Raw genomic sequence first — 21990 nt, 5'->3', positions numbered from 1 at the left:
TTGGCCTGTTTCTCAGTGATTGCCTAGGGAGTGTGTTTCATTAGAGGGGGGATTTCTACTAAATTGTTTTCCTATCTCCTTTGGACACAAGTTAATGGAGAGCAATATATACTGTTGTTCAGAGATTTTTGCCTGGAAGGTTCAGAGATGGCCTTGGCCTCAGCCATTATTTATGGAGTCATCTCTGAAGCAAATGGATTAAAATTACTTTTCCAAGCCACAAACTCAGACGTGTAAAATGATAAGCCTTTATTTTTCTGTAATTCTTTGAAATCATTCCTTGAGCTCTCCTATATTACTCTGTTAGGACTGCTATAACCAAGTACCAAAACCAGATGGTTTAAATTACAGACATTTTTGTCCCTCATTTCTGGGGGCTAAAAGTCTCAGATCAAGGTATCAGCAGGGTTATGTTATGAAGGAAATTTTGTTTTATGTCTCTCTCCTGGGCTTCTGGTGGTTTGTGGTGAGCACTGAGGTCTAGAGAAGTTAGGTGACTAGGGCCTGAATTCTTTTATCTACCAACTTTAGCATTATCTAACATAAAGAGTAAAGTCTGATAACCTTACTATTAGGACTTCTTTCATCAAGGATTATCAATAATCCAGTTTGGGGCCTGTGAGTTCCAAAAGGAAACGGCAATAAGTAGACCAGTGCTGTCAAGCCACCAATCCATGGCTTTTACGGACACCACCTTTGCTAGAACAAAAAGGGTCCTTTCAAGTCTGTTGCGATGAAACTAAACAGATAATGTTGGCTGTAATGGAAAAAACACAGCTTTTCAGCTTGTAAACTATGTGACCTTCAGCAAGCCAATTATACTTTAGTCCTCTTCTTTGTAAAACTGGGAAACAAAATCTCACTGGCTCCTTATGAAAATAAAGCAGACTAGCCTGTATAAAGTACTTATGGTACCTGGAAGCTAATAATTACTGTTGTTCTTTTCCTCTCTTCTAATTTCCTGATCAGGGTCACGTGTCTGATTAATGTCAAGGCGGGACTAGAGCCCAGGCCTTTTATTTTCTAGGGCAAAGCTCTCTGTTACACAGAATTTTTCCATTGTTCTCTGGAATGGGAAGCAGAAGTATCTAAGAAGTCATGTTTTGTTGGCCTGAGAAGCAAGTCAGGGACTGGTGCCCCTGTCCTGAAAAGGGTCAAGATTCTATCGCAAACCATGAAATAATTATAATATTCGATAAGGGATCCTTTCACAATCTTTTGTTAAATTCTAGGTGTGGCATAGTAAGTTCTTTTGTTTCTTATACCTAGAGAAGGCTGGGGAACGTATAGTGGCTCCGAAAGAATAGAAGAAAATTTGAGCCTATTAAGTGAGCTTGTTTGAATATTCTGGAAAGTAGGACACAGTGCAGGTCATGGGAATTTGCCTATTTGACCAACACAAATAGATTTGCAGGGCCAACTGAGTGCCTAAATTAAGATAATCTCTTTTGAGGTTACCATGAGGTTCTAGAGTGGTATACCTAGCTTATTTGACCTCCAGAGAGAGTCAGTTTTTAACATCTAAATGTTAAAATCTAAATGATAAAGTTTTTGTTAGTAGTATTCATGAGATAATAATTAATAATCAGGATTTTCCCAGTTTTGTTGCAATGTAATTGATAGGTGACACTGTGCAAGTTTCAGGTGCATGATGACATGACTTAACGCGGGTTGGGAAATGATGACCATAGCAAGTGTAATTAACATCCATCGTCTCATACAGGTACACAGACAATGCTTCCTTGTATCCTAGTCCTCGTGTTGTACATTGTATACCGAGTACTCCTTCTAACTAAATTGGTACCTTTTGACCACCTTCCTCCAACTTTCCTCCCTGACCCCCTGCCTCTGGAAACCACAAACCAGATCTCTTTTTTCCATGTGCTTGGGTTTTCTTGCTTGTTGGTTGGTTGGTTGGGTTTTTGTTTTTTGTTTTTTGCTTTTTTTAGATTTCTCCATATAAGTGAGATCATACAGTGATTGTCTTTCTCTTTTGGATTTAGCATAATGCCCTCAAGAACCATGCTTGTTGTCCTAAACAATAGGATGTCCTTCTTTCCCATGACTGAGTAACATTTCATGTATGTATTTTTATCCATTCATCTTATACCTATACCTACCTATATGTACATCTATGTATGTATGTATCATCTATCTATCTATCTATCTATCTATCTATCTATCTATCTATTTTTCCCCTTTTGAGACTTGAAACCAGATATATGGCTAATCTGATAGGCACATTAGTTTCAGCAGTTTATTTTTACCCAAAATATCAGTAGACTTGGAAGAGAGTTCATTGCTATCTTCTTTGTCTCTATTATTATTTTTTAATTTGGAAAAGGTAGGTACAATTCTTTTTCATTGGTATATACAAATGGCTAATAGATTTTTTTTTAAGTTCTTCAATCCTGGCAAAGTCTTTATTTCCATTTGCAGTTTGTTTTAATTTAAAAATCAAAAGCAACCACTTCTGCATTGCTCACTAATGTAACCAATTCATCACCACTGCCCCTGGCATAAGTTAGGCTTCCCAAGGTAAAAGTGATCCAGAAGTAATGGTGGAGCTGCTGATGCATGTTAGAGAATCACAAAAACAACTTTATTCTGTCTTTGCTGGGGTGGTTTCCTTTATCAGTGGAGATCGAGGCAAGGCTCACCTCAGGGAAGCACTGGAGAAAGCAGGCCAGGCCTCCACATTCTTACCTGAATACAATGCTAAACTACTGGATTTTACCCTCCACTATGGCTTGTCTGTCCTTTCCAGCAACTGGCTACTCGACTGCCAACCTGGAAACAGCAAGAATGGCCTTTTACTTTTTCTTCCTTGTTACTTTGGCAGGAGCTGTTTTGGCATTTCTGTGACATACTTGTTTTTGTGTGTGTTTTCTCCTGACTCCTTGGGAACTTATTTGAAGGGCAACAGACATACTGCCAAGCATCTTGGATTGTTCATTTTAAGACCACATTTTCTAAGGGTTCTCTGGAGAAGAAACAGACCTGGAGAGGCCTACACAGCCAGAACAGTGAATGCTCTGGTGGTTAGGATTTCAGATGGCTGGCAAAGACCACTCTTCAACCTTGGACAATAGGAGCCCTCTTCTGGGCCTTAAGATACAGGGGTTTTTCTTTGGTTCTCCTGGGCCATCATTCCCAGCGGATAAATTATTTTGAAAAATGGAATGTTTTTGAAGCCATATTGTTGATGCTGTAATGGAGATGACCTATAATATAAGTACAATAAGATAGCAACCCTATTCCCTGGGGTCTGCTCAAGAAATTATTAACCAGAGAGAAAGAGTAAAAATGGTCTGAAGATTTTCTGTCTTAAAGAAATTATATATTTACCTCCAAATTAGGTCATGCAGGGTATTACTTGATAATTCTCGACAGTGAAAAAAATTGATTTCTACTCACTTTCCTAAAAGGGAAAAAGTGAATCAAGGACACCTTTACTGGGTATAAAGTTTAGAAACAATATAAAGGCATATGACCCTGTCCTACATTGACTATCTTCTTCACCTCTGATCAGATGCTAAATGAAAAGTTGAAAGCACATTATCTAATAGAGTGTTGCTCTAAGTGTGGTCTAGGAAATTTATGTGCTTTATGAGAAAAAGAGGCATCTTAGTAAAAAAATATTATGTACTCTGAGTGAAAGTTAAATAGCTTTTTATGACAGGACATTAAGAAGCTTCAGTGTGCTGATTTATATCATGACACACTAAATATATAGTGGGACTCTTTCCCATGTTTATTTTATCACAGAACCTTTTATGGAAGAAATTTCTGAACCTGGGCCTCCATGAGCTAACTTTGGGGTGTAAGCACCCTAGAATATTGCTCCCCCTAATGCTTCTTTGGGTCAGTTTGAGATGGAGGGTCCTTTCCTATCATCTGTACATTTTTCTTAGTTTCCCTATATTTTTAAAATCTCCCACCTTTAAAAAATCTGTAACCTTTGGCCTACCCACCACCACCCATTTCTGTTGTATATACCGTTGGTTAGGATCCGAAATGTCCCATCCCAAAGAAACATTGAGTATTCTTTTATTCCAGATTCAGCAAATCATTGCTACTGCATTTCGTTATCTTCTAAATCATTTCTATTTTCTTTGCTGTTTAGATAAAGCCATTTTATTGAGGTGAACCGTTAGAAATAGCTGGTATTAAACTAATAATAGTGGTGATCTCATGTGGTTCAACCTAATACGCTAATATTATAAAAGAGTAATTACAGTTACCGAGATACTTCTTTGCAAAAAGAGACTTAGCCACTTCAAGAATTTGGCTTAATACTTTTATAAATAGACTGGATGGTTGGCAGGAGAGATCACTTATGCTTGTAAGTGATACCAAGTTGGGCGAGATTGACAATATCGTGTAGGGCCAGACAGGAATGCAAAATGATACAATCAATTTGACAGTAATGTGCACTGGATAAAATGAATTACAATTAGGGTGCATGCAAGGTTTTGTTTGCAAAATAGAATAATTAATTTGAAAAATGCAACAGGAATAGAAACATTTACATGGACTGGGCAACATTCAGAGGAGTTTTAAAGTCACAACCAATCATAGATTCAGGCTCTGCTGAACATGCCCAAATGGGACACCTCCGAGTCATTCATTCTGACTGGCCATCTGGACCTCATCATGTGGATTTTGGCTGCCACACTGAATGACTGCTGGCACTAGATCAATGATTCCATTCCACTCTGGTCTATGAATTTCAGGCATTGGGACATAGCATTATTATTTTGAGTAATGTAAGAATATTCTCCCTGCAGTCCATTCAAACTCTGCTCACCTTTCAAGGCTCATTTAAAGGTCAAGGAAGTTCACAGAATCTGTCTCCTGTTATTTCTATAGGAGACTATATTGCTCAACTTAACACAAGGTCTGACGAATATTTCTGGCTGAAGATAACCCCATCTTTTTTTTTTTTTAAGTTACTCTTTAAGTTACTTGAGGACAAGAGCCACATATTGTACATGTATTACACTTGGATCTGACTAGTGTGTAGTCAATATAAACATTGGTAGGATTCATTAACCAACACTTAATAAAGTTAATTATCATAAGAATAAAAATAGCACAATGTTGACTCAAGAACATGAAAAGTTGAGAAACTTCTGTGGAGGTAGGTGAATATGGCTCTTAACCCTTTTGATTCTTGAACCATATTTTCTTATTAAGAAACAAAGTATGTGCTTCTTTTTCATGTCAGTCTTATCCCAAGGTGGTATTTAATATGTCCATTAAACTTTATTACATGCTAAATGCCAATAAATCAAAGGCCAGTGTTTAGTTTAGTGGAGTTTCATGTAAGACTTGTTACTCAGAGTGGTGGCTTTAAGTGTTATAAAATGCAGTTAAATGGAAATAATTTTATTGGGCTTTTTTGTCTTAAATGTGGAGGTACTAGATGTATCTTTGTTTTTTAGTGTTAAATTTTCTGACAGAAATTATACACTAGAAGTGTATAATTAAACTTCTAGTTTATGATCTAGTGTCTCTACAAATTAATTAATGGTTTAAGAGTGATTTATCAACTTTGGTTATTGAAATAAAATCCACATATTCCATTATACTGTATGCATTAGCATTACCCCTCGGCCTCCATAATGTACATGTTTTTGAATTCATTGTAACTCAGTCCTGAACCCACATCACCCTTAAGACTTTCAGTTACAATAATGGGTTTCTCTGAAAAACAATTTGAGTCTGACTGGATGTTGTTAAATCCTCAGGCCATGGTAAGTGTGACTGTGGCAAGTGCAAATGTGACGAAGGATGGTTTGGGGATGCCTGCCAATACCCAGCTCACTGTGACCTGACAAAGAAAAAGAGTAACCAAATGTGCAAGAATTCTCAAGATGTCATCTGCTCTAACGCAGGTAAGAAATCTATGAAAATCCTTAAATAATCAAATTTGGGTTTTAATGGAAATATGTAGGCGTCAAGAAATGTGGAACCTCTGAGAGAGAATGCTTTTGAGTATATATTTTTGAAACGAAATTCAGATAAATCAATAGGGAAAAATGTCATCTTGCTGAGACTGGCAAGTTTGATGCTCTCCAGCTGTTCCAAATGCCTTCTTCAAGCAGGATATTCACAGGAAACAACACCCCAACAACATTTTATGTAAATTGTGAGCTATGATTTTGAATGCTGGATTAAATCTTTTTAAAAGGATTTATATAAACTGATTTAATTATTTTCTATTACAGGTCAAGAGTGCTTTGAATTTATACCTTAGTATCAAATAGAAGCAAATCTTTTTAATTTGATAGAAGCTTTAGATGCACATAGAACGATAGAGTGACGTCATGATTTTACATTTGGCTAAAATATTTTTGCATCTCACAGAAGTCATTTAAAAACAGTTTTTAGAAAGTAATAGTGAAGCTGTTAAAATTAATTACGAAAACCAAATAAAACAAAACAACTGGTTTTGGTTTCAAGAATACTAGGATGGTATTACTATAATTTAATACTCTTTTCATACTTGGGCGCATGGAGCCTCAAAAGTCAGCTTTTCTCAAAGCTGGCTGAACTTGAGAATGCTCCCTTACAATGCTAGAGGCTTTATTTCAGTTGTTTTGGTGGGTATGGTCTGGCCTGAGGTGGGTTTTTAAAGCTCTCCAGGTAATTCTTATGGAGATCAATGGGCATGAGCCATTGTTTTGTGTGCTAAAGACAAGTATTTGACTAGAGAATCTTCCTTCCTGAAGTTCCTCCCCTTGTTGGTAGAGTCCTTCTATATTCAGAGCTAGAATCTTTCTACAGTCTTAGATTGCAGTGAATTGCTCTGTGTAGATTAAATGCAGTAAGAGGGTTTTGCTAGTAGAAATCAAGGCCATACCCAAAGCAAGGTGTGAGTGGATCGGTCAAGGACCATGATAAATGTCCTTAACAGTCAGGTCACTTTTTGTGTTCACTGATATTCTCCTTCTCTCCAGCACATCAGTCTTTTCTGTCTTCTCAGGAGGATTTTTCTACCTCCAGTTCCTAACATCCACCCCTCCCAACACACACACACACTTACCATGGAACCTCTTCATTTGAAAACGTCCAGCTTTCCAAACTTCTTTCAGTAGTAAGACTTGAATTCTGTTTTGTTTGTTTGTCCTTTATTTTTGGATTTATTTATTTTTTATTGTTTATTTTTCAAATAAAATCTAGGTTTTTTTCTTTGTGATAATACATTATAACTGAATAGGGGTTAGACTAGGAATCCCAGTGTTTCAACATTATGGGAAAAAACATGTGATTTGCTACATTAGCATACCTTACAGGGGAAAATTTACAGAATTGTTTCAGTAGATGATCAAACATATTTGGTAAGATATAGAATGCAGTTTTAAGATATCTGAGTCTATCTTTTTTTTTTTGTAAAAGTGATGAAATTCTTTTATGTAATCTACCGTCCATATTCCAGTTTCGTTTATTGGCCCAACAATGTCTTTACAGCATTTCCCTGCCTCTGTAGGATCCAGTCTAGGGCAGAGTTATCTATAGCTGTTATCTCTTGTTAGCCTCCTTTAATCTGGACCATTTCCACAGACGATGGTATTATAGCATTGAAAATTTTGAAGAAAATTGTCTCCATCCTTTTTTTTTTTTTTTTAAAAAGAATGTTACTCATTTTGGCTTTGTCTGATGTGTCCTCATGATTAGATTCATGTCATACATTCTTAGCTGAATTGAAAGATAGATTATTTTGTGTTCTCAGGATGTGTCATCTGGAAATCTATGTTACCCATCTGCTCTCAGTGGTGAGGTTAATTTTGATCACCCGGTCAAGGTGTTGTCTGATGTCTCAGCTCTGTAATTACTGATTTTGCCTTTGTAACAAATGAGCAGTCTGTGGGGAAACACTTAGAAATTATAAGATATCACATCCTTGTCAAAATTACCCCTGATTTACCATCCATTGATGACTTTCACCTAACCCAGTATTTACACTGGTGATTGAAATATGATGATTGCCAAACTCCAACATTCCTTCCATATTTACCAGTTGGTACTGAACATTCTACCACAATTGAGTCTTCTCTCATCAACCAGTTATTTGGTATTTCATTTACTTAGTGATTTATTATCACTACAGTATCATAATTCCCAGTATTTCAATGGTTTATTATTCATTATTGCACTCAATTATTCTGGTGCTCAGATTGTCTCAGATTAGGCAATTGGGACCCCTTCAAGATAGCTTCTCAGTCTTTGTGATGTGCCTCCGTTGTTGTGTTTTATTTTGTTTCAGCAAATCTTTCCTTTCTGACATAACAAGATATTCCAGAATCATATTGTATCTGGCTTGCCACAGCTTTGGAATCAACCATTTCTGTAAAGAACCTTGGTTTCTTTAGGTTAAGAATGGTATTAGAATAAAAATTGTGAGCACTAGGGTGTTTATTTCTACTGGGGTGAATTTGCTTGTTGGCCCTTTCTGCAAACAGGCTAGTAAACATGCATGAACATATATATATATATATACATGTGTGTGTGTACACATTCATATGTACATGCACATGTATATGCATATACATACACATACATATTTTAGAAATCATGAATTCACACCAATACATCCAACTTCAGTCCACCCCCCAACAGGGTTACTTCCTATTTTTTCCCCTTCCATATTTGCATGTCTCATTTTTCATGGTGAGAGAACTCTGGCTTCCAACATCATGGCTATATTTGGTCATTTGTTCAGTCTTATGCTACACCTAAAATTGTTTTTAAAATTGCTTCATGCATACCACTGTACAAAGCAAATCTACAAAAAATTTTAGGATTTGTTGGCAATTGATCTCCTCTCACACCTCCACCCCACGCCAGTCATGCTCCAGATTGGGATACTTAGTTAATTGCTGTGTTCATAAGGTACTTGGATTTCTTTCTTTTTCTCTCCCTTTAGTGTAGTGATTGTACTCGTTTGAAATACATTGAGCTTGTTTACTTCAGATGGCTTTCAGTTTTAGAGTTTTTCCCCTCCCTTCCGTCCTCACTGATTTTGTTTTGCGATATGTAGAAGACGAACATGCTTCCAAAAGTCAAAACTATATTTAAAAAGCCTTCTTAATTAATCATCACTCTCTTGCTAAACCTTCCCTCCTGCTTGTTTTCGTACCTGATAGGTAACCAGCTTTACTGTGTTCTGCTTTATCTGTGTATGTGTTTATTTTTTCTAAAGATAAATAGATGTATTTGTTATTATATTTTTAGTTTTTCATTCATTCCCTACACAAAAAAATAGCATGCCATATATGTTCTTTTGCACTCTGGCTTTGCCACTCAGCATCTCCTAGAATTCACTCCACATCAGTACACAGAAATCTTCCTCATTCTTTTTTTGGATTTATAGGACTCAGCTCTATACAGGTGACATAATTTATTCACTCAATCTCCTATGGTTGGGCATTTAGACACTTTCCAATATATTGAAATTACAAATATTAATGCAGAGAATAAATTGGTATGTGTGTGTTTTCATATTTTTAGAGGCATACCTTCAGGATAAACAACTAGATGTGAGATTCTACACCAAAAGGTTATTCATATTCAGTGTTACATTTAATCTTTTCTCTCTTACTGTCTATTCAGTATAGAAGCCTTTCAAGTTGACTTTAGCAGCCTGTGTCGTACATGGCTTCTTTTTTTAATGTCTATTTCTACCAGCCTAGTTCTGGACCACTCCCCTACAACTGCATTAGGCTCTGAGTTCTCTCTACTAATATTTTCCCTTATATTATGATGTGGTTTCTGGAAGCAGCTTGGAACAGAAGGGGAAGAGGAGGCACCTGACTGGCTGGAAGACTGCAGGGCAGGATGAGATGGAACTGGGTCTAAAGGCATTCCAGAAGCTGACTCTATAGGGGTGCGGAAGGCAAGGCACAGTCTGCAAAGTGGGGCTCCAGCACCATCGCACAGGAGTATGGATGGTGGTCAAGAGAGGGAAGTCCTCCTAGAGAGAGTTCAGCTGTATTAGTCAGAATAGTCAGAATGAAAAGTCAGAGCGAAAATAATCTAGCATAAATCAGAAGACCAATCCCAGAGCCCGAGCTCACTGGCAACCAAGAAAAAGAAGCAGTATGACATAACATGAACACAGGAGTCTGTCACTTTTGCCTGGGCTTCCATATGCCATATCTTGGAGCCTCAGTTGTGAATTCTACTTGGTGGGTGAGAGAGGAAGTCTCTGAGCTGTTGTAAACGTCCCACATTAGCCAGGAATGGTTCAGATGTGTGGATGGGAGGGAGCCTGCCTGTTGGGGTGTCAGTGAGACATAGAATTCAGAGGTAGAGGCTGTTCCTTCCTGTCTTTCCTGAAAACAGCTTACTGTGTACGCTGTCCTGACAAGGTCACACCTTGCTCCCAAACCATGAGGGTCTCCTGGTATTCCGACAGAGAAATTCTAAAATCCTTAGCCAATATTCTTGATCCTCTACTCTCTGCCTTAAACTGACCCTCTTCTCCAAACTCAAGCCAGACTCTGCCCTGTTCTTAAATTCCACATCCTTTTTCCTTAGCCGAGCCTCCTTCCTCAATATCACAAGCCTTTTCTCCATCTCCACGTGTTGAAATTCTATCCATACATCAAGTGTCAACTCAAGAACTTGCTCCTTTACTGTGCCTTTCCTCCTTTGCAGAGTCAGACTGAGGTTTATACTTTCTATATAGCATCTGTCACAAATCTGTTGCAAAGGCCCTTGTGTCATCTGGTCCCATATGTATGTGTAAAAATTATTGGTCTTCTAACTCTATCTTCCTGCTCTATGATTTACTTAGTTTCAACTTTATGCATCTTAATATCTCCTATAGCACCTGGTACTTTGCTAACAATATAATCAGCAGCAAGAAAATTTAATGAATGGATATGTGGATGGTTGAAAGATAGGATGAATAAACGTGAAAATGAAAAGGAAGGGTGATAATTAGAGAGAAAATGCGATGAGACAATATCATGCATTACAGAATTTGATTTGAAATGAACTCTTATAAATTAATTTTTATATATTTATAATTTATATTATAAATTTAATTTATAATATAAATTTATTTAAAAAAGTGAAATTTAATAAATGTAAAATTCATATGAGTATTCTCAGGGAAGAAAAATAATTAGCTCAAATTCTGCAAAATCACTGTTTCTATGTAGCTGTGAGAGAAAAATCTCTTAAATATAATATCTAATTGCAAGTGACCCAGGTGACAGAATCATGCAGAGCATATGGAGACAGGACGTTGTGGGGCCCATCAATATAAAGTGAGTCTGGAGGAAATGTTTGGGAACACGACTCTTAATACTCAGTATCTTCATGGAAGAAGATGAAGATCTCAAAGTTTTCTGGAAGTCTATGGCATAACTGGACACAATATTGTTTTCAGAAAGATGGCTGGGTGATTCAGTTACCACTGGGTTCTCATAACTGCTCTATGGAGCAGATGTTATTTGCAGATAAGGAATTTGAGAGTTAAAGATGAACATAACAGCCTCAGAAATGTATAGCTATTGATTATTAAAACCTGGATTTGGATACAAATCCCCCTTATCCATGTGTTTTGGGTCACACCACATACAGACTTGCGAATACCCAGTAGCTCAGTTCAAATATCAGTATCATCTTTGGTTCCTCCTGATTCTTCACCACATATACTCAATCACTGAGTCATCTGTTCTTTCCCCTGAAGATACCTGCAAGAGTATTTGCCTCTTTCTAACTCACTGCTGTCACCCTCTTCTGCCTCTATCTTCTTTCCTGCAGACAAATGTAATAACATGTCCTCATGTCCACTGTGCCTCATTTCAGTTCATTCCTCATGTATTAACTAGAGTAATCTGGTAAAAATGCATGCCTGATCACATGACCCCCTGGTAGAGAATATTTCTGTGGCTTCTCATTCTTCCTGGATTAAGGTTGGAAATCTTTAACATGACCTTATAATAAGACTTCCATAAATGGCACCTTTAGTCACCTTATTCATTTTATGCTTCTTTCCACATCATTTTCTATGTTCCAGCCATCTTTGACTTTTTCTTCTTATTTCCTCTTTTATCACAGAGCCTTTGCTATAGTCTCTTGTGGGAAGTGGGCCTCTCCACCATCTCACTTCTCTTGCCTACTGAGAACTTTGCTCTCAGTTCCTTATTTAGGAGCTACTTCCCCAGGGACTCTGTCTGACCACCATGTCACAGTCAAATCCCCTGCTAAGCTCTTCTGCAACATTTTGCACTTTTCCATTTATTTTATCATATTGGTTTACTCATATAAAACTCTGAGAGGAGGATTATGACTGAGTTGGTCTCCCATTGCATTTCCAAAGTCTAGGAGGCTATCTGGTGAGTGGTCAGGTCTCAATGCATGTATGTTGATGGCTATGATTATAAATTACAGATGGAAAAATAAGTATTAAAAAGGAAGTTCCTTAAATGGAAATTCTATTTTTCAATATCATTTTAATGCTGTTTTACTGTCAGTGAAATCACTCTCGAGGGTTGTAGTCAAATCCACATACACACACACACCACACACACACACATATATGGCATATATATATATATATGATAAGCGGTAGACCAGATGATTCCAGAGCCTCTGTCATCCTGAGCTGCCCTGAGGTTTTGGTGAGGTTCCAGAACTCTATACCTACGAAAACTTGCCCTGGTCCTATTGTCATAAGGATGTATGTATCAGTTTTAACACTGTGCAAGTGAAATTACTAGGAGATTCTAAGTTTTTAATTTATGCATTTGTTAATGAATTCCACAAATATTTATTAATAAATGTTATGCTCAAATATTGTGCAAAGCATTGAATAAATACTGGTGAGGAAGATAAGCGATGCTACTTCCCTTACAATGCTTAGAATTTTCTGCTTTAGTTCACTTCAGACCCAGGTGTAATCAGAAGATAGTCATTCATGCATTGATTGGATGGCCATGTATAAAGTAGCTCTGCACTTGGGAAGGTCATATTTACATTAATGAATAAATACATCATACATTAATGAAACTATTAGAGGTCAATCATAATAGTTATGTGTCATAAAATATAATTGCTGTACTATAATCACCAAGAAAGAACTTTGTTATCTATCTCATCATAACCACAGTAATACACAATTGAAAATTAAATTGATTTGAATTGTCTCTGTCTTTGAAAGAGATAGATTTAAAAAAAAACCATTGGTTATCAGGGTGCCTGGGTGGCTCAGTGTGTTGAACATACGACTCCTGATCTCAGCTCAGGTCTTGATCCCAGGATCATGAGTTCAAGCCCCGTGTTGGGCTCGGCACTGGGCGTGAAGCCTACTTAAAAAAAATTCATTATCATTTATATGCACCTAACAAATAACTTTTGTTTTGTTTTCATGGTTTAGGTACATGTCACTGTGGCAGGTGTAAGTGTGATAATCCAGATGGAAATGGCCTTGTTTATGGTAAATTTTGTGAGTGTGATGATAGAGAATGCATAGATGATGAAACGGAAGAAATATGTGGAGGTAGGTACACTATGCAGAAATGAGTAAAAGTAACTTGATTTTTGATCTGTTTTCTTATACTTTTATCTCTCTATAAAGGTTCTGCACTAAGTTTACTCATTTAATCTGAATTTGTATTTATTTGGAAAACACTTCATATGAGGCATTTAGGGTAGACTAGTACTTCATAAATGCAAAATCAGACTGCTTCCAGGGGAGAGCCAGATCATTATGACAATAGGCAACTGTGTGGTCCTGAAGTGGTCCTACTGGTACTTTATCTTCTCTGCTTACCACGGCCACTTTTATTCTGTCTCTGCTCTCCCAGTCTCTCAATTATGTGTTTTAACTTCATTCCATTTCCCTTTCTAAATCATCAGCCTTTGAGTAGTCTCATGTACTATTGGAGACATTGGAGGCCAATAGAATTATTAGCCTAGAATCTCTCCCTCCCCACCACATACCTAGATAATATTTTTCATGATCTTTTCTATGTTCCTATGGCATTTCTACGAACAGCACTCAATCCAGTTTTCTGTTGTACCAGTTATTATATGTGCCACGCTTGCTAGTGCCCAGCACTGTAATAAGTTCTTATTCACTAGGTAATGTACCTAGGGTCATTCCAGCAATTGTATAGACTCTTATGTGTCTGATACCGAAGACTGTGCTCTTGACCCCTCCCCATGGAGAATTGCATCAGGGCCCTGGAGTTTGGAGCTCCATGAGAAGAGCCCCTCCTTATCACCCAAAGTGTCTTCTGCTTACCTGTCTGCCTGCCTGTTCCTAGAGTTTACATTTGCAACTATGGGTAGCACAGGAGAGGAGAGGAGAGAGCAATGAGCATCCCTTCAGTTTACATAAACTCATCTCTGCTGTTTGTTAAAAGTTTTAGCCTGGTTACCCCTGGCCTCATCTCTTCATTAATAAGCAATTACTTATTTCATTTATCTCTGGCAAGATTCCAATCCATGGCATCCTACTCTGCCTACAGAATGAGTGATTTCAGAAGAGCATTTTCTGTGGAAGGATCAGGGGCCAGTGGGGCAGGGGGAACGAGAGAGCCATAGGGAAAGTGTCACTGACTTAGGACAAGCGGTCCCTCTGTGTGTAAAAAAAAAATGCAGCTTCAATTCTTGTGATCATTCAGATATTCTTATTTTAGGTCTGTTTGGCTCTCTCTGGCTTCCTTGCTGTACAACCCACCAAAATAAAACAGACAAACACAAAAATTTACATTTTTCAAGGCAGTGACCTAAGCTAGGTGCTGCTCAGACAATTCTGCTAATGGAGTCAATCCAAAATAATTAGAACAATTAGGTAAATCCACCCACAAATATTATGCATTTATCCTCCTCCTGATGTTTCATTTCCAATTATTATGGACCAAAAACAAAGAGGAAGGGAACATGCTTGGGGCCATTGTGTTCTGATACACATCACCAGAGCAAAGTCTATTTGCATGTGTAAATATAAACATTTAACATGAAGTCACGCAACAGGAAATGTTTAACTCCCAACCTTGCCATTTACTATTTCCATTTGTTTGAGGCTTAAGCAATTTCATGGCGCAAAGTTTCAGACCATAGACACCAGCACTTCGGTAAATATCCTCTGGGAGTGACTTTGACTGGGATTGTAGATCTTTCCACATGTCATTCATTCGCATGAAACCAATCTGTTAAGAGGTGATTCTACAGCCCATCGGTAAAACAATTTAAAAGGAGATTTTCTTGCTCCATCAGTTTACAGAAAGCAAAGAATGATATTTATTGTCAGGAATGTGTGTTGCCCAAAGCTTGTATTTTATCTCCATTATCCAAATGTGTCCTGTTAACAGTATTTTCATTTGGGTTGTGAGGATATCTGCTTAATTTTTCTGATCTACATCCAAGTGTAATTTCACATGATTCTTCTCTCCTTATTCACCTATATCGCAATGATTTTTTAGTAAGACCCTGATTCAATTATGAATTTTATAAATATACAAATAATTTGGATGTAAAGAACATAGATTTGGGATTATTTGTTAATGTCATGGTAATCCTTACATATGTGGCACCTTATATAAATTTCCTGAAATTATAGAGGAAATAAATTCTAGTTTAAGAGTTAATCAAGTCTTGAAAAAACCAACTTATAGAAAAGCTTTTAGCACACAGTTGTCTTGCTGTTTTCCAGTGTAATCTTCAAGTTCCTGAGGACATAGCACTGGGATGTGATATTTTGTGTGGGTACCTGAGAGATAGATACTGTTGAGTTCATAAATAAAAAGTATAGCTTTTATATTTTATCACTGATGAAATAATTTAATATCCTTTACATTTGCTTAAGTGAACAAATTAAAATTTGTTGTAGAAATGATCATTGACTATTCAGTTAATAAGAGGTTTTCCATGGACATCCAAATTACAGCTCACTTAGGTAGAAAACATGGCATCGTGTGCTTGGTTCCCCGTGTCTTTCTTATATCTCACTGTAGCACTCTTTCTCTCGCTCTCTCCCTTTGTCTCTCTGATGTGTGTCTGCTTTTTTTCATCGACAAGAATAGGGTAAGAGACAAGAATATTCTATTGTACATTCCCCTTTCTTATGTGAGTTCTGCAGGCCCTACTGACACTTTTGCCATGAGCCAGAAATGCCATAGTGTTTAGGAAGAAAAAATAGCCTCACGTTCAGTTTCCCATGGGCCCTGTGAAATTATGGCTGCAGGAGAAGAGAGAGGGAAGAACAATGACTTTAGCTACAGACTCTGATAAAACATAATTCTATGAAATGGAAAAAATAGACTAAGCAAAATCCAGCGTGACCCTCGTTTTCATCATATTTACCAGAACAAACACACATTCATGGTTGGGTGAATACATAACTATACTCCCAGGAATTTATATAACCACAAAAAGGGAGGATCTAAGAAGTAACTTGAGGTAAATAGAATTACCATCTTTTGGGAACTTGTAGGATTGCTAGATATGGATGCAGAAAGTGAAGATGTGACAGTTCAATAGGGGTTGCTTGGATGTAAGGACAAACAAGCCGGGTAAAATTTAAAATGAAGCAGGAGTTGAAGGGAAGTGGTGGCATCAGAACACAAAATGATGGGTCATCCTGTCCCCTTGACGAATAGGAGGGGCTTTGATTGTGAGGCCAGGGGTCCATGCTATTTTATTGGCCTAAAGGAGTAATAAACACTGGTTTAACTGAAAACCTCTTTTCTACGTGGTGGAACGCAACAGCTTGTGGGACACAGTTGAACGAAAAGGTGAAATATCTCCTCTGGTTTAGGAAGCGTTCAGTCATTAATGATGTGCTTCCAAGTAAATATGTGCCACTGGTTTCTCAATGGTTGATTTCAAATGAAATCCTTGGATGACTAATTCAAGAAATGCCCTTAGCATGAATGCTTACATACATTTGACTCTGATGCGTGCATTTGAGATTGGAGGGTAGTAGACCAGCCTGTCTCGTTCTTTCATGTCATTTCTTCAAATTTCTTTCATTTTCACCAGCTACCTGGCTAGGACAAGTTACAAGACACTTGCTCTTGCTTTTTGTGTACGATTATGGAGGTACATGCACAACCATGGTGTGCGGGGACAGATCTATAACTTGATTGGTTTAAGCAAGGATTGTAGAGCTGGTATATTATTTCAAAAGGCAAAAATGATCACAAAGAGGTAGAAAGTTAATTTTGCTTTTAAAAGTTGCTCCCCCCCCTCACTCTATAAAATTCATTTTGGGTAAAGGCCATGGAAAGTGTTACTGTGGAAACTGTTACTGCGAGGCTGGTTGGCATGGCGATAAATGTGAATTCCAGTGTGATATCACCCCCTGGGAGAGCAAGCGAAGATGCACATCTCCAGATGGCCAAATCTGCAGTAACAGAGGTGGGTCATTCATCCACGTTACTATGAATTGGGAGGAAAACAAAGCTCCTCATCATTAACCCTCCTTTTCCTTGTATTTCCTTGCGTGTGGGGGTAGGTCGTCTTTTATAGTGTTTGACTTCGATGTAAGTCAACATTTACAATGCCAACAGTCTTCTCTTTCTTATTTTTTATTGAGTAACAAAGCAGAAAGATAAGAAAGTTGCTGTAGTTATTTAAGCTTCACTGAACAAATAGTTAACATAGGGACTGTAATTTCTTTGGCGGCCATCCAGAAATAGCATAGTACAGCTAAAAGGCAATTCTTGTAGATACTTCTGTTAAATGTCTCTTGACTAACAGAACCATCTACAGCATGAGCATCTAATTATCTAGAGAACATTCAAGAAACCCTTTTGTCTTAATTATGAGTAAATCGAAGGCTTGGTTGTAATACTGAATTGATCTGGAGTCACTTTTATCTGCAATAATAAAAATGATATAGAACAGGTATAGAAACTATGTGTCAGACAACCAGATAAAATTTAGATTGACTTTCGATATGAATTTTAAGAATATGTTGGTATTGCTAAAATGTCCCTTAAAGTGAGTTAACTAACTGTTGATATCAAATCAAATTAGTTTTATTTAAATGCTTTTTAAAACTCCTTGAAAACACATGGGGTCTGGGTGACTCAGTTAGTTAAGCATCTGACTCTTGATTTTGGCTCAGGTCATGAGTTCACAGTTCATGGGTTTGAGCCCCACGTCGGGCTCTGCACTGACAGCATGAAGCCTTCTTGGGAGTCTTTCTCTCCCTGTCTCTCTCTGCCCCTCCTCTGCTCTCTCTTTCAAAAATAAATAAATAAACATTTTTTTTTTTTTTAGAAATCCTTGAAATTACTTGTCATTTTCCCCTTATTAGCTGTACTGGCAGATAAAAGAGAACTATGCTGGACCATTTGTTGCCTGCCTGAAGGTATATATAAGTGACCATATTTCCTTCTTCTTTTTTTTTTTAATTTTTTTTTTAGTGTTTTTATTTATTTTTGAAGGAGAGAGAGAGAGAGAGCAAGCATGAGCAGGGGAGGAGCAGAGAGAGGGAGACACAGAATTGGAAGCAGGCTCCAGGCTCTGAGCTGTCAGCACAGAGCCCGACGCAAGGCTCGAACTCACAAACTGTAAGACCATGATCTGAGCCGAAGCTGGATGCTCAACTGACTGAGCCACCCAGGCGCCCCCATATTTCCTTCTTTTAATATTACAAAAGTCTGGAAAGTTGGAAAATTATATTTTTTAATTTCTGTAGATGAATGGTGCTTTTTATCAGGTAATGCTTATGTGGGAAACCTTAACATACAACCAATTTTCCCTTTTCAAAAAATGGCGTAAGAAATTAATGCAGAAGAGTAAAATGGGCCAAATTTCTATACATAGGGAAAGGAAAGCAAAAGGCCTGAAGCTGGAAGAAAAATTATAAAGAAAAGTCCTCTTTTTAACGTATGCAGAATAGGTCTGACTCTATAGCTCACTAATTCATGTTATGTTTTCCTTTTCTATATAAGGACATGTTTCTGTCCGCGTCCTTCTTATTCAGTAGGTCCAGTCATCACTGTCATGATGTCAGTATAGGAATCTTGGGCTGTGTTCCCGTGAGATGTTGAAAGGAAAGAGGAGAAAAATGGCAATGGTTGGGCTGTGGATCAGGGCCGGTTCTGCAGCAGGGATGTGTGGGCTCTGAGAGAGACACACACTACTCGCCAACCCCTGAGGTCTCACCTTCTGCCTGTCCTTTCCTGCACTTGGAGCTGTCTGATTTGGAGATCTGGCAGAGCAGACTGGGAGGCAGCATGCTCAAATGAGGCTGGGTAGCAGTGAGATTTCGGGGGTTCCTGAAGGCAAGTCTGGAGGAGGCACAGCAATATGTCTTTTTTTTTTTTCTCAGAAGGAACCATCCGTGTCTCCCCTGGCACTCTTCCTCATTATTGTTTCCGGGGTGGGGGGAAGGTGGGGGGCGGGAGAGAGACACCAATCCCTGCACAGGCTTACCTCCTTTTCCTTGTTAGCCCATCTCCAAGGACCAGAAAACCTTTGTTGTAGACACAGCTAATCAGGGATAGAACAAGTGTCCTGTATCGCCTAAATCGTTTATTCAGTGTCAGGTTGGACTCACCTTAGCATATACCTATCCTTATCCCCTGCACCCACATCAGCCATACTATTATGAAAGCCAAGGGTATTCATTTTTTAAAACATAGATACAGATATTTATTTATTTTTATTTTTTTAAATGTTTATTTTATTTTTGAGAGAAAGAGAGAGTATTTGAGCATGGGAGGAGCAGAGAGAGGGAGACAAAGGGTCTGAAGCAGGCTTTGCACTGACAGCAGAGAGCCCGATGCAGGGCTCAAGCTCATGAACTGTGAGATTGCGACCTGAGCCGAAGTCAGACGTTCCACCGACTGAGCCACCCAGGTGCCCCCAGATACAGATACTTTAAAAATCCAGGCACAACCACCTTTTACATTTTGGTACATGACCCTACAGTCATCCAGTAGCTTTCTTTTGTCAGATACGTTGCAGATTTCTTGAGGGCTGGGATTCTAACTCGTATTCATTGTTTTGATGCTGTTTTGGAAAGAAACCACTACTGTGCTAAGGGCACATCCCACAACCCACTCAATAATAGACACAGAAAATAACTTCTATTAAAGAATCTCTGCTGTCCACATTAGCTGGTATTTTTCCTTTGTAGAATGTTTTTATCCAATGTATGTATTTTCCAAATACACAGTAAACAAAAGATTTTAAAAAGCAACATGCAAGATGCTTTCTTTCATGGTGTTTCTTCGCTAAAACCGTATACAATTGTTTTCTCATCCAGGGACTTGTGTGTGTGGTGAATGTTCTTGCCACGATGTTGACCCAACTGGAGACTGGGGAGATATTCACGGGGACACCTGTGAGTGTGACGAAAGGGACTGTAGGGCCGTCTATGACAGATACTCTGATGACTTCTGTTCAGGTATGTGCTCTCCTCGCTCCCTTTTTTAAATTAAAAAAAAAATTCATTTCCCTATTTTCAAGCTTCTTTCTGATTCTCACAGAAACTGTAAGAGAACTGAATCTGTGCATGGAGAGCGTTTGATATTCACAGTGCTCCTATTGGTGCCTTGGAAAGTCTTCAGAGAATTTACACATTGGGCCAAGACAAGGGATGAAAGGGCTCACTTTGCTAAAATTAGTCTAACTCCTCCCCCCAAGGAGAACCATCTGCCACAGATATGGGTTGCTCATCTCTAGGCCTACGAAACCAGCAGTCCAGGTGACAGTGTCCAGGATGGAGACCATGAGAACAGCTACAGTCATATATTACAAAACTTCAGATAATATGGTTCTCATGGGTATTTTATTTTATTTTTTAATGTTTATTTATTTTTGAGAGAGAGACAGACAGAGTGTGAGTGCGGGAGGGCAGAGAGAGAGGGAGACACAAAATCTGAAGCAGGCTCCAGGCTCTGAGCTGTCAGCACAGAGCCCGATGCAGGGCTTGAACCCATGAACCGTGAGATCATGACCTGAGCCGAAGTCGGACGCTCCACCGATGGAGCCACCCAGGCGCCCCTCTCAAGGATATTTTAATGAATTAATTCCTTAGTATAATTTATATATTAAAATTACTCCGCAGATTAGTGTAGGATTAAATATCAATAATTGGATTCCAAAATTTTATTCTATAAACATTTATAGAGCAGACACCGTTTACCAGGGTCTGGACTGCATCTGGGCTCCTGGCTCTGGCAGTGAAGGAGACAAACATGACCTCTGACTTTACGGAGCTTGCAGCCTGAGTGCAAAGGCCAAAACACACTCTGCCAGAACTTCTAACGGTGCAAAGGAAAAAAAGAAAGCGGTTGGATTTGTTTGAAAAAGTGTCACTGAGCAAAAATGGGAGTTATGGATTTTCAGTCCGGTCATATTTGACAATCCAGAAGACAGAGACATATATACATACATCTTTTTAAGCCTGACTGCTTGATTGGTGTGTAAGTAGATAGGAAAGTCCACTGTCTCCTGAAAGTTTGCCAGCAAAAGGGAAATGAAAAAGCTGCCCTATTTAATCACGATTCCACAGCCGCAGAGGCTTGTCTGGCCTGGCTGAGGGGAGCCTGCTGCTAACACTGTGCTCCCAGAAGGGTTTCCCTGTTCTGATGATCTCTGATGCTCGGGAGAGTCTCCTGAACATTTTGTCAACACTATTCTTTGGGGCAAATGCCCTTTTCAGATTTTTCTGTTATTCATTGTATACGAGTGTTCTTTATTATCCCCATCATCTGCACGATGGAAATGAGACAGCTGGCATCTCTTGGGTAGGTCTCTATGCCAGACACTGTGCTAAGCACTTTCCAGGTCGTTGCACTTATTTTTCTTAAAAGTCGATGAGGTGGGGATATTTTCTCATTTTACTATTGGGGTTATGGAGGTTCGAGGAAGTTCCATAACTTGCGGAAGGCCTCACAGTTAAGAGACAGAATCAAAATGTTAAAGAGGTCTGTGAATCTGAAGAAATGTAAAGGTTCTTTCCTTACTGAAAAAAGTCTTCGTTTAAACTTGAATTTAATATGA

The 21990-nt window shown here is 38.4% G+C and overlaps 1 protein-coding gene across 2 annotated transcripts in view; it reads left to right on the top strand.

The window, feature by feature from the left end:
- Nucleotides 1–21990, top strand: part of ITGBL1 (integrin subunit beta like 1) — a 206581-nt gene that overhangs the window by 77883 nt on the left and 106708 nt on the right. For both annotated transcript variants that reach the window (XM_040487122.1, XM_040487121.1), the window contains exons 3-6: nt 5754–5900; nt 13397–13519; nt 17245–17385; nt 20249–20389. In XM_040487122.1, the coding sequence (XP_040343056.1) occupies nt 5754–5900; nt 13397–13519; nt 17245–17385; nt 20249–20389 (552 nt within the window). The remainder of the gene's footprint in view (nt 1–5753; nt 5901–13396; nt 13520–17244; nt 17386–20248; nt 20390–21990) is intronic.

Source organism: Herpailurus yagouaroundi, unplaced genomic scaffold (assembly GCF_014898765.1).
Source record: "Herpailurus yagouaroundi ecotype Mexico unplaced genomic scaffold, PumYag 164, whole genome shotgun sequence".
NCBI classification, from domain to species: Eukaryota; Metazoa; Chordata; class Mammalia; order Carnivora; family Felidae; genus Herpailurus; species Herpailurus yagouaroundi.
Note: the sequence above shows the minus strand (reverse complement) of the source record. Positions and strands in the feature narration are given on the sequence as shown.